We start from the raw sequence: 13,248 nt of genomic DNA on the forward strand, positions 1-13,248 counted from the left end.
TCCCATGAAATCTTTTCTCATCCATCACCCATGTATCTATCCATCCATCCATCCATCCATCCATCCATCCATCCATCCATCCATCCATCCATCCATCCATCCATCTCCATAGTGTAGCAAACCGGTGGCCCCTAAACACTTTTCAGGATGGAAGCAGTGGTGGAAAGTAACTAAGTACATTTACTTAAGTACTGTACTTGAGTACAATTTTGAGGTATTTGTACTTTACTTGAGTATTTCCAATTTCCAATACTTTTACTTTTACTCCACTACATTTATTTGAGAACATTAGTTACTAGTTACTTTGTAGATTTTGATTATTATTACAAAACATACATTGACCACTTCAGCCCTATATACATATCGGCCATTTGAAAATAGCCGATCTACAAGGCAAGCTCACGATGCTTTTAGACGCATTGTGAGCTTGTCGATCTGCTATTTTCAAAGGATTTTAACACATTTTACTTGTAACAGAGTATTTCTATACATTGCAGTATTGATACTTTTACTTAAGTAAAAAATGTGGGTACTTTCTCCACCACTGGATGGAAGGCATTGGAGGAATGCCAAAAGGGGGCGTGTCCCTCCAGCAGCCAAAGGGGCGGGGCGGTACCAAAGGTGGGTGTGTGTCTCTCAGCTGATGCGCGCATCAACCGACCGCCTCCATCATCAGCATCCGACGCTGACAGCGGTCGGTCGAGGACTGTCTGCAAATCCCCAATAATACCGACCCGATCATAGCATCGCAAAAAATAACTCAAAATCGTGTCGACCAAAACTGACGTTCGCTGTCTATTACACAATTGTTTACTGGGGGGCTGCCATCTTACACACGGCGGAGCTGCAAATAGTGAGTAACGTTATGCCTTGCTAGGATCAGGATGCTACAGTCGGTGATTCAAAGCCACTGCATGATATAACGGTCATTAACATGGTGTAGATTAGTAGGGAGGGGGGGGGGGTGCGGCAGACTCCGTTTATTTCATCTATAACCTCGAATAGATTATTTGGAAGCGGCAGGCTATTCAGGGCTCGATGCGGATGGTGCTTAAAGCCGCCCTTATACCGCCCAGGGATGCAGAGAGAGAGAGAGAGAGAGAGAGAGAGAGAGAGAGAGAGAGAGAGAGAGAGAGAGAGACAGAGAGAGAGAGAGAGAGAGAGAGAGAGAGAGAGAGAGAGAGAGAGAGAGAGAGAGAGAAAGAGAGCTCTCTTTCTTTCTCTCTCTCTCTCTCTCTCTCTCTCTCTCTCTCTCTCTCTCTCTCTCTCTCTCTCTCTCCCCCTCTCAGAGAGAGAAAGAGAGAGAGAGGGTCGTGAGGGGAGGGGACTGAAGCAGAGCAGCAGATAGATAGACAGTGTATTTTACTACTACTACCACCACTACTATACTATTCTATTCACCCCACTGGAAGTAAACCTCTTGTAAATGGGTTGAGGTGGGGGTGGGTGGGGATTGGGGGGACGGTGGTGCTGATGGTGTGTGTGTGTGTGTGTGTGTGTGTGTGTGTGTGTGTGTGTGTGTGTGTGTGTGTGTGTGTGTGTGTGTGTGTGTGTGTGTGTGTGTGTGTGGCAGTGGGGGGGGGGGGGGGGGGGGGGGGTATTGGCGTGACTGATCTTCTCTATATCTACTTCTCTTTCTCTCTCTCTCTCTCCCCTCCACCATGTCTATCTCTGCCTATTTCCCCCCCTCTCTCTCTCTCTCTCTCTCTCTCTCTCTTCTCTCTCTCTCTCTCTCTCTCTCTCTCTCTCTCTCTCTCTCTCTCATAATGTACCATAATGTATGCCAGGATAGAATATGACATATTTTCCACACACACACACACACACACACACACACACACACACACACACACACACACACACACACACACACACACACACACACACACGGTGGTGGTGATGATGATGATGATGATGATGATATGATGTTATGATGATGAACTTGATGATGTGGATGTTGTCAACATGATGTGAGTGCTGCGTTTTACTTCATGTCATGTGATTCATGGGAGGCTACAAATCTGAGCCTTTGTGAATCGCTTCATGAAATGCATCCCTTTGGATGTCAAAATGTGAGTCGATACTATGTCTTATGATGTCATGCTTTTACTTTGTACGCACATGCACGCGGACACCCACACACATATGTGCTTGTGCGCTGTACACACCTTTTGTGTTTATTTTCGGTGTTGGTATTCAGCTATATCCTAATCTATGCCACTCAGCCTATTTTTAAAGACACAAAAAGATAGTCTGTATATTGAGTTTGTGTGTGTTGTATGGATAAAGATGTATTTATAGGCCTACTCCATCACACGCCGGTGTCCTTTGCTGATATTCAATCTACAACGTGTTGCATCGCAAAGCGTTGTCAGCTTGAAAATCTGTTATTTTCACTGTTGTACTATACAGCATGTAAACTAGGCTTAACCGCATGAACCCCAGCATCCCTACTCTGAGCATGTCATAGCTGATATTTAGCGAAACTAGATCTACAAGATCACAACGTGTTGCAAAGCTTGTCGATCTACTATTTTAGCTTTAGCGATTTGGTGTTGAGGGGATAAACTAGGGTGCCCGGTCATTCTACAATTGGCTTCTAAATCAGTAGTTCTCAAACAAAATTGATTTGGCCAAGGACCCCCATCTGAAAATGTTTTGTGCCAGGGATTATTCAACATTTGTCAAACACTTTCAAGATTTTTCAAAAATATTCAAAAATAGCAGATATACAAGCTTGCAACGCGGCACAAACTGTGACACGCTGTGAGCTTGTATATCTGCTATTTTTGAATAGCCAACGCTACAATCTAAAATGACACAGATGCTTTCCCGGTTTTAATTGGTAATAAGTACTGTATCCAGGGTTTAAGTTGGTCTGTCTGACCAGAGAAGTTGCTTAATGCTTTTGTGTCAGTTGCAAATGTATGTCTGGTGCAAAAACAGACCATTCATAAGCCTTTAATTGAACAGAGGAGAGTTTTATGACACATTGCTTCACACTACAAACTGTCTAGACTTATCTTCCAACCCATCCATGTTTATTATCATGGTGGGACCCCACTAGCTGTGTATGTGGGATAGAATCTCTACTGTGTTAGATGTTCTTCTTGTATAACTAGCACTCCGAGGTCCTTCTGGTACTTTTAATTCATAGATGAACGGACAGCATATACGGATGCGTTTCGGCGTCAAGCCTTCCTCAGCGTGTGAGGGAGGCTTGACGCCGAAACGTGTCCGTGTCTGCTGTCCATGCATCTATGAATTAAAAATACCAAATTGACTTCGGAGTGCTGGCTATTACTTTCTTACTGTGTATCTTCGTGAGCCGTGCACCCGGCAAACTGCGTTATATACAGACCGAGTGTGTTTGTTTTTGTTTTCTTCTTGTATAAACTGCCTATTGTGTAATTACTATATTCTATAACTCCGTTTATTTCTCTGTGTTTCTCTAGTGTATGTGCCCCCACTACCTGCATTAGGTTGTGATGACCCACACTGCTACCAAATGTATGTGTGACCCTCCCTTCAATCCTGACTCCTAACCTCTAACCCCTGACCTTTGACCCCCACTATGGGCAGTGTTGGCAGTGGGGTGGCCGGAGAGCAGGAGTTTGCCATGAAGTCTGTGGGCACGAGGACCACCCTGCCTCGGGCCCCTCCTCTCTCTCGCCGTTGTCCCGCCGACCGCAGCTGCAGTGCCGAGCGCCTGCCCCGCCCCCCGGCCGCCATATCTGACGGAACGGCCTCCAGCGACGAGCGGGGAAGCGTTAGCATTGGGACTGGGACTTGTACCGACCGGACGGACCGGCCCACCGAAACAGCCTCCTCCACGAACACAGAATGCACCATGACGGCCCCGTCCAACAACAACCAGCTGGACTGTGGGAACGCAGCGGGCAGGAGGGAACGAGAGTGGGAGAGAGAGAGGCAACGTGAGAGAGGGGACAGGGGCAGGGACAGGGACCGCGACAGAGACTGGGACAGAGAGAGGCTGGAGAGGGAGCGAGAGAGGGAGAGGAACCGGGAGCGGGAGCGGGAGCGGGTGGAGAGGGAGAGGCTGGAGAGAGAACGGGAGCGTGAGAGAGAGAGAGCCAGGGAGAGGGAGAGGGAGAGGATAGAACGGGAGAAGATAGAGCGGGAGAGGGAGAGGGAACGGGAGAGGGAGAGAGAACGGGAGAGGGAGCGGATAGAGGGCGAGAGGCTGGAGAGGGAGAGGGAACGGGAGAGGGACAGGGAGATGCAAGGTGGAAGTCTGGATGTCTGTGGGAACATCGTGGGCCTGGGAGCGAACGAGAAGAACGGGGGTGGTGGCATGAGCCAACACCAGCAGAGAGAGATGACGGCCGGCCGAGCTGACGCTGACAACAATACAACCAAACAGAACCCTCCCAACCACAACCCGCCCAAGATCCTGCCCGTGTCGGGAAAACTAGAGCAGGTAATTCCTTGTTTGGTAGACTCTGGTGAAATAGACAGTGTGTGCCGTAAAAACTAGGAGGTGACCCCTTTTTTTGTGGCTGTTGAACCTTCTATCTAGCGCACCTTAAAGGGATAGTTCACCTCCAAAATTACTTTTTTTCTATCGATTAGTCACCCCATGGAGACTTGAATACATAGATATATTTTGTTTTTTGTTGCATTCCTAAGCCAATAATTTGATGACCGGCAGCGGTTCCGGTAGGAGACACTTAGAATCCCCTTAGTGTCTCCTACCGGTCCGTTGGTCATCAAATTATTGACTTATGAATGTGACAAAAACAAAACAATATCCATGAATTCAAGTGTCCATGGGGTGACTAATCAATAGAAAAAAGTAATAATTTGGGTGAACTATCCCTTTAAGCAGTACAAATATTTACAGTATTACACTTATCAATCTAGCTTTGTGTTTCACTGTCTCAGTTTATCCATGTGTCTTTGTCTCTCTCTGTTTTTTCTGTCCCTTCCACTTCTTTCTAATGACACAGAACAACTCGGGGCTGGTTCGTCCCTCTGCCTTCAAGCCAGTTGTTCCCAAGAGCTTCCACTCCATGCAGAACCTTGTGGGCCAGGCAGGGGCGGGGAGCGAGGGGAAGGCTGAGAGAGAGGGGAGGAGTGAAGGAATGAACGAGGGGAGAGGTGGCAGAGGAGAGAGGAGGGCTAGAGACGTTGGCGTTGGTGGACCAGAGCCGAGAGAGGTCCCAGAGGCCCTGCTCCTTGACCAGGACAGCCCGGTGCGGGTCGGCAGAGCCGACGGAGGGGGAGACGGCCCTGAAGGGGTCCCGGGTGGTATGTCCGATTCTGGGAGGAACTCCTTGACCAGCCTGCCCACCTACACAGGATCCGGGTCCGGATATGGGCCCCCTGCGGTCTTGGGACCCCTCAGTGCTTCCACCAGCCACATCAACAGGCTGGGGACGGTCGGGGCAGCCGCAGGCCTGGAAAAGCCAGGTTATCAGGTACGACCCGCAAACACACGTTGACAGGACCACCTTTGAAAAAAATACTACACTCTCTCACAAAATGATCGAAGGAAAAAGCTAAAACAAATGTGTTTTTTAGTGTGGATCCTCTATATTTCCTCCTCTATATTTACAGATGTTAAATGATTATTTTACGTTACAGGAACATGTTTCTTTATTCCAAAATGGGTCAATTTGAACACTTCAGAAACTGTTCACATTCAGATCCACAAATAGCATGTCAATTGCAGATGGATAACTAAGACAAGAGCTTACAAAGGCTGTACTGTTAGAGAGGGTCAGCATAATTCAACACAAACAACGGTGGTGTCTTCCAGAACGGACTTAGTGCCTCTGACAGTGGCCGCTCCTCCTCGGGGAAGAGCTCCTCGTCCTATCAGAGGCTGAGCCATCTGAGCGATGCACCAGCACCGCTACGCCCCTCCCCTTCATCTGATGACATCATCCAGGACCTGGAGGACCGGCTGTGGGAAAAAGAGCAAGAGGTCAGAGGTCACTCAGGGATGCCTCATTTCTAGCTATATTGTACTCACAGTAACACCCAGGCACTATACCCTGCCCCCCCTCAAAAAATATGGCATATTGTGTAAGACATCTTATATCTCAAATAGCTGAAATTTTGTACAAATTTGTTCCTACATTGCCATAGCAATAAATGATGTGTTATTCCAGTCAGTGAGTACCAAGTCTCAAGTTGTATTTTTGGTTTGACTGATCTAGACACTATTTTACTAACTACTGCACTGAGGGAACGCTTGTCATGGAGTTTAATTCATCTAGCCCCCTTGTTTCAAAATACAACTTTACTGGTATAAATTAAGCGTGACGATTCAACCCCGTAATGTATGCTCCATCTCACACTCTCTGTATCTGTTGACCCCTCTCCGTTCCTGCTTTGCTAACAGGTGCAGCACATGCGCCGTAACCTGGACCAAAGTGAGGCAGCTATCATTCAGGTGTTTGAAGAAAAGCAGCGTGTCTGGGAGCGGCAGATGGATGAACTGAGACAGAACTATGCCTCACGTCTGCAGCAGGTAACCTCGTGCACCTAGTACTTGTACTCTCACACACAGGGTTCGATTTGCTGGGGGGGGGCGGGGGGGACATAAATCCATGCCTCTTCCTCCCCCCCCTCTGGTCATTTATTTTCATGGTGGGGATATGTTAAAAATGAAAACATATAAAATGTATCTTAAGTTATTTGTTATAGCGAAAACAAAATGCATTGTGAGCTTGTAAATCGACTTTGTCATGTGATGAAGTATACTGTATAGGGCTTACTGTAAGTGGTTAAGAAAACGTAACAGAACACGCAATGTGGTATGTATTGTTGTATGAGCACAGTTAGCTAGATATGTACAGTATACTTGTCATAAATCAAGTGATTCAAATTGACTATACAGTTTCAAGTACTTGGATCTGAGTATGGTTCTTCATCTGAAGAATACAGTTATTTGTTTAGGCAAGATGCCATTTTTATCTGATGTCACAAAAGTTAGAAGGAAGACACATCCTGATAATCAGAGAAAAGGAGGCGGTTGAGATAAGTAATGTTAATGAATGAGAATTTGTTATGTTTGTAAGAAAACATTGCAGAGTGCAATGAAACACCAAAAAAAACATGAGAGGCTACTAATAGTGTCAAGTTTGTTTATAGCATATACTGTAGAAGTGCTTTTATTCACAGGTTGGAATTTGTGTGGGACAAACAGATGATGGCCTCTGATTATAACACTTACATTTAGAGGACAGGTGAAGGAGAAACACGATTAACCCAAGACTAACGTCCACACTCCACACATCTCTCTGCAGGTTACACGTCGTGCCCAGCGCTCACAGACGGCCCTGCAGGCCCAGATCGCGCGTCTGTCCCAGGACAAGAGGAGGCTACAGGAGGAGATGGCTGCTTTGCTGGCCCAGAGAGAAGACCTGGAGAGGAAGTGTCTGGACTATAGGAAGGAGCAAGCAGACATACTGCCACGCCTAGAGGAGACAAAGTGGGAGGTGAGACATGGTTCATGTGTGTGATTGTGTGTCTTGCTGTGACTTGGTGCTTTTGTGGCAGAATTATCTCCCAACTTGGTGCAGTTGAAATAAATATTCATAGGCTTACATCCTGCTAGAGTAGACTGAACTCTGAACCACTTCAGATGTGCATGTCTGCATGTGTCTATGTCCAGTAGGCCAGTAAAGCGTATGTAGATGGTGTACGTATTATACCCCCGCGTCATTATATAAGTAATGAATTATGTAGTATATAAGTATAACACATTACTTTTACAAATGAGGTAACAGTTACTGTGTCAATTTGTCTAGTAGTAACTTTCAGAAACTCTATAACTTTTTTTGCAGTGTGTCATACACACTAATGACACTGCCGTTTATCTACCATCTGCTATTAGATTTGTCCCCTGTGCCGATAGAGGGTCCTAATGCAGCTTCTTAGTTGTTTGTGTTTCATTGTGACTATCAGTCATCCGCAATCTATAGGACACTTTGGTACACGTTTGGGTTGTGTAGTTACCTTGACATGATAGTATTCCAAAGGTGGGCGAGACATCAGAAATAGTTGCTCCATTGATTAGAAATTGATAATTCAATATGCTCCTCTAGCATATCAATGAACACAAATAAAGCTGATTATGGCAACATATGACATCGCAAAACCCCGTTCTGCAATTTTTATTTTATTATCTATTTATAAAAATATCAACTTCCTGTTGATGAAGAAAACTCCTACTGGATTTGGATCCGGATCTTCAAATAGCAAAAGGTCAATGAGGAGCATATTTAGAATTATCAATGTATAATCAGTGGAGTAACAATTTTTTATATCTTGCCCACCTTTGGAGTTAAATCATGGCAAGATAACTACGCAACCCAAACCTCTACCAGAGTGTCCTATTGCTTTGGTCTCTATGTTGCCTCCTCATCTCCTCCTATTGTTGTACCAGAGCATTATTGAGACAATCCTACTGTATTGCTCCACCTGTTTCTTTAACATGCATCCGTTAGTAACCGGGCCAAATCGCAATAGAACAGGACATCACACACCTACTCAATCCCCCCAGGGGGGCAGCAGGGTGTACAGACAGGGTGTACTGTACAGACAGGGTGTACAGACAGAACACTGAGGTGCAGAAGGACTTGCTTTAGGAAAAGCCAGATACCTGTAGCTGCCTTAAACAACACGCCTTTCTCAGCAGGCCTGATTGTGTACTGCTGCCTGCCATAGTATGTTGTTATTATTGCTGTATTGTTGTTATTGTGTACTGTTGTATGTATTGTTGTCTGATTAGCCCCATTACGAACCTCTCACTCCGCTATACAGCTCCGACATGAGGTCCTACTATGAGGTCTGCCAGAATCGGTTGAACGGCCGCAAAGGGTCCGCTGTTTACCCTTTTCGACACATCGTATCCAAAAACTAATGGTAGATTCCAAACTGTACAGATGTTTAAGGTATGGTCCGGCGAATTTAACCCGTTTAAATCGCTTATTTAGTCAGCCTGTGGCCATGTTTCCCATTCAACCAGGAAAACCCCCCTACGTCCGGTGCCAGGTACTGCTCCTGGTTCGGCTACAAAGGGAAACATGGCCACAGGCTGACTAAATAAGCGATTTAAACGGGTTGTTTCGTCCCCGACCTAGCATTTATGATGCCGGACCATACCTTAAACATCTGTACAGTTTGGAATCTGCCATTCGTTTTTGGATACGATGTGGCGAAAAGGGTAAACAGCGGACCCTTTGCGGCCGTTCAACCGATTCTGGGAGACCTCGCAGTAGGACCTCATCTCAGAGCTGTATAGTGGAGAGGTTCGTAATGGGGGCTATTGTCTGATATGTACAGTGCTGTGGAAAGAAGTTTCCCCTTGGGAACGTCTAAGTCTATAACAGCCTTTTAATACCAATAACATTATTTGTGGCATTCCTCTCTATTCCATTTAGCCTCCCCTTAATATTATACCAGGGCCTTTTGTGCTTCAGGGATGCATTATATAACACATTACTCTGCAGAGAAACTAATATTCCAGCGCAACATTACTTTTAATTAAATAAATAATATGCAGTAGATTACATTCTTCTTCCCAAAAACAGCTGATTCAGCCTTCTTTCAATATAATTTACCTAAATAGTGAAAGCTATGCCACTCACCCACCCTTAAACCCGATTCCTGCTTATACCGAGAATAGCAGACCTGCAAGCGTCACATCCGCGACACGTCATGAGCTTGTAGGTTGACGTACGAAGTATGAATCGGGCTTTTACCTTCCTCGTTTGGGCAGGTGTGTCAGAAGGCTGGTGAGATCTCCTTGCTGAAGCAGCAGCTGAGGGAGAGTCAGGCTGAAGTGACGCAGCGAGCCGGAGAGATGGTGGCCCTGAGGGGCCAGCTGAAGGAGCTAAACGCCCAGCTGAGGGAACGGGAGGATGTGATGTTGGGTCTGAAGGACTCCTACAGCACCAAGACAATGGAGCTGGAGAAGTGCGAGGGAGAGCTTAGGAGGACTCTCTCGGAGGTACAGTATGGACGGCATGCATGCACATAAAGACACATGCACGCACGTGTGCACACTCTCACACTCTCACACACACACCAAACTTTTATTAACTATGTATGAATATATATATATATAAATAATATATATACTGTACTGTATACATGTTTAAATAACATTTGCTTATACCGTAGGTTTAAAATGGACATTTTCCTTTCCACAGGTGTCGATGCTCAGAGAAAAACTAGGTGTGTTTGAGGCTGAGGTGCTTACTTTAAAACGGGCTCTAAGTGAGTTTAGCAGAGGACAGGAAGCTCTCATGAACCAGCCTCATATAGCAGCAGGCCTACTGCCACCATGGGGAGTTCAATACTGCCCGCGCAACCCCTCTGAACCCACCTCATCCTCCCTCATCCCCACTTCTGACACGCTGCTCAGTCTCCAGAGCGATGAAGCCAAAGCCCAGAGGCAGGAAGCTCAGAGACAGGAGAGGCAGCAGCGCGAAGAGGCCCAGTGGCGTGAGATGGTGCAGCACCGGCAGGATTCCCAACTGCACCAAGATGTGCAACTGCGCCAGGAGACCCAAATGCGCCAGGAGGCCCAACTGCGCCAAGAGGCCCACCTCCGTCAAGAGGCTCAACTCCGCCAAGAGGCCCAAATACGTCAGGAGGCCCAACTGCGACAGGAGGCCCACCTCCGCCAGGAGGCCCATCTGCGCCAGGAGGCCCACTTGCGCCAGGAGGCCCAGCTAAGCCAGGAGGCCCATCAGCCTCTACGGGGCCAGGACGGCCACTGGGATGAGTCAGTAGACCTGCGTAGGCAGCTGGAGCAGCTACAGGCAACCTTGCGGTTGGAGCGGCAGCAGCGGGAGCGCCAGGCCCTGAACTTCGACCAGGAGAGACACACCTGGCAAGATGAGAAGGAAAGGGTTTTGAAATACCAGGCACAGCTACAGCTCAGCTACGTGGAAACACTACAGAAGAACCAAGCTTTGGAGAAGCGTATGGGACAACTCGGAGCCAAACCGGCTCCCGATTCTGCTACAACTCCATCGCCTTCTTCTTCTAACTCTCCACCTCCTCCGCCAGCCCTGTCCCCTATTTCTCCCCAGCCCCCAGGCTCTCTCCCTGCTCCCATTGCCCTCACCCTCTCCCCACCCTGTGAGGACCAGAAGGGCCCTCCGTCTCTCCATCAGCTTGCCCCGCCTTGGGCAGGACCATCACGCCTGGAAAGGATAGAATCCACTGAGATATAAAGACAGTCCCATTAACATTAATACAATACAGTGGCTACTGGCTACAGTACGATACGGTACATGAAGATGAAACCTCAATTCAAACAAAAACAGTACAGTTTGATATCAAAACTATTCATTCGCATTGAGAGTGAACACAAATACAAGAAACTATAGATACTAAAGAGTTACAAAGGCCTACAGTACTATCGAATTCAACCATAGCAAAATAATAAAATAATAAAAACAACTGAAATGGGAATATTACCATGTTTAATCAATGATGATGAACCTCCTGAGTAGCCTTTGTCTCACGGGTTGCATAACTGGACTATGTTCGCGAAAAGTGTGCCCATGCTGATGGACGGCATAAAAATAAACATTGAAATGACAATGCTTAGATTACAGCACCAATGCAGGGGTCATCTGACGACCACGCTAGAAAAGGACCAAGAAAATCAGGGATATTGTCTGACCATTGTTACCTAGGATATTATGCGCTATTTATTCATTGTGAGTGTGTCAGTGATAACATAAAAGAATTAGTAGGATTAGTGGACAGAGTGTGTGATGGTAAATTGCATTTTTGGCCAGAGAGCGCCTTATTCCAATCCTCCCAGCATGTATAACAATGACCTATTGCTGATGAACAGAAGAATAGAAAATCAAGTCTTTTTAATGTAAAAGAAAAACTATAGTTTAGCAAACCAATTAGACTATCTTACGACTAGACTGTTTCGTTTAAATCCCAGCATATGTATGAGATTGGTGTGACATTTAAGTTGATTAGTTACATGCAAAAGGTCACAGATTGATTGATTGCTAATTCCGTTTTTAGGTCATATCACGCACGGGGTTCAACCCTGAGCTCGACACATCAAACTATATCATTAAGAATAGGAGAGTTTATATTTTCTATAAAGTGACTGCAGTGAATAGGTTTGGTACATAATCATCCCCATCTCTGAATAATAAAGTTCAGGGACTTGGAAGAACCTGGTTCAGAATGCCTGCAGTGACAACAGATGAACTCTAGAGGTCAGCATATCACTTTTACAGTGCTACCAACTTGAGTGAAGGCCAGGAGAATGATTTCTAAAATGTTTTTTTTTATTTAACTGGGCAAAAGTGCAAGGAAAATATGAATGGAACACACATGTGAATTTGGCTATTGTAATTCATTATTATTATCTTATTTTCTGAAGAAGTCAGAATCCCCAAAAGTTTATAAATTCTATAGAATGTATGGCAGACCGGAAAGATGTTTATTGCAGTTATACCTACATTGTTTGTGCGTGCGTGCGTGCGTGCGCTCGCGCGCGCGTGTGTGTGTGTGTGTGTGTGTGTGTGTGTACATATCAAAGGTTTCAACTTATGAGATTGAGCATAGAGGGACAAGTGGCAATACAGTGCAGAATAGAGTGGAGTGCAGAATTAAGGCAGAGCAAAGTACAGTACAGTGTACACTGAGGCCGGCCTGACACAGAGACAGTGACTAATATGTCATTTTAAACTGAGGAAAGCTAAAAGCCTGATGACAACGGTATACGTGATCCTTTTATGAAAACACTTTCATTTCGCCTGTAGTTCACTCAGCTCCAAAAGGGCAGAGGGAAGTCAGAAAATCAGACACGTAGTGATGCTGTCTTGGCTTTTATATATGTTGTTTATGCCAGCATACAAAGATGTTGCTTAAGAATATTAACTATTTATCACTGATGTATTACATAGTATTATCATCTTTATTATTGTTATGAAATGGTGAAATGACAGAGTAAATTTGTGCCATTTAATTAAATTTGATTTCCTTTTTTTTTATCTGTGTAGATAGCCTGTTGGCCTATCATAATGGTGCAATCACCGCAACCCTGTCCAAAAATGCTGTTCCTTTTGATGTAGGTGATGTAAATGTATTTATTGTATTGTTTAGAGGACAAAAATGCTACAAATTTCATACATGTCTCTTATTTATTGTTTGCATTTATGTTACTGTTACTGTTCTGGCTTGATTAAAATCATCCCTTGGCTAAATTCAGCAGAACCAATAAAG

At 45.5% G+C, this 13,248-nt stretch overlaps 1 protein-coding gene across 1 annotated transcript; it reads left to right on the top strand.

Moving 5' to 3' along the window:
* Nucleotides 1–4,252: 4,252 nt before the first annotated feature.
* lzts3b (leucine zipper, putative tumor suppressor family member 3b) lies at nucleotides 4,253–11,219 on the top strand (the record flags this gene model as incomplete). The annotated part of the gene is made up of 7 exons (XM_084054588.1): nucleotides 4,253–4,441; nucleotides 4,971–5,441; nucleotides 5,783–5,950; nucleotides 6,371–6,499; nucleotides 7,278–7,469; nucleotides 9,755–9,985; nucleotides 10,188–11,219. Exons 1-7 carry the CDS (start codon nucleotides 4,316–4,318, stop codon nucleotides 11,217–11,219), a joined length of 2,349 nt encoding a protein of 782 aa, XP_083910714.1. The 5' UTR covers nucleotides 4,253–4,315.
* Between the last annotated feature and the right edge of the window lie 2,029 nt (nucleotides 11,220–13,248).

The sequence above is a fragment of the Gymnoscopelus microlampas genome (assembly GCF_963454915.1).
Source record: "Gymnoscopelus microlampas genome assembly, chromosome: 4".
NCBI lineage: Eukaryota > Metazoa > Chordata > Actinopteri > Myctophiformes > Myctophidae > Gymnoscopelus > Gymnoscopelus microlampas.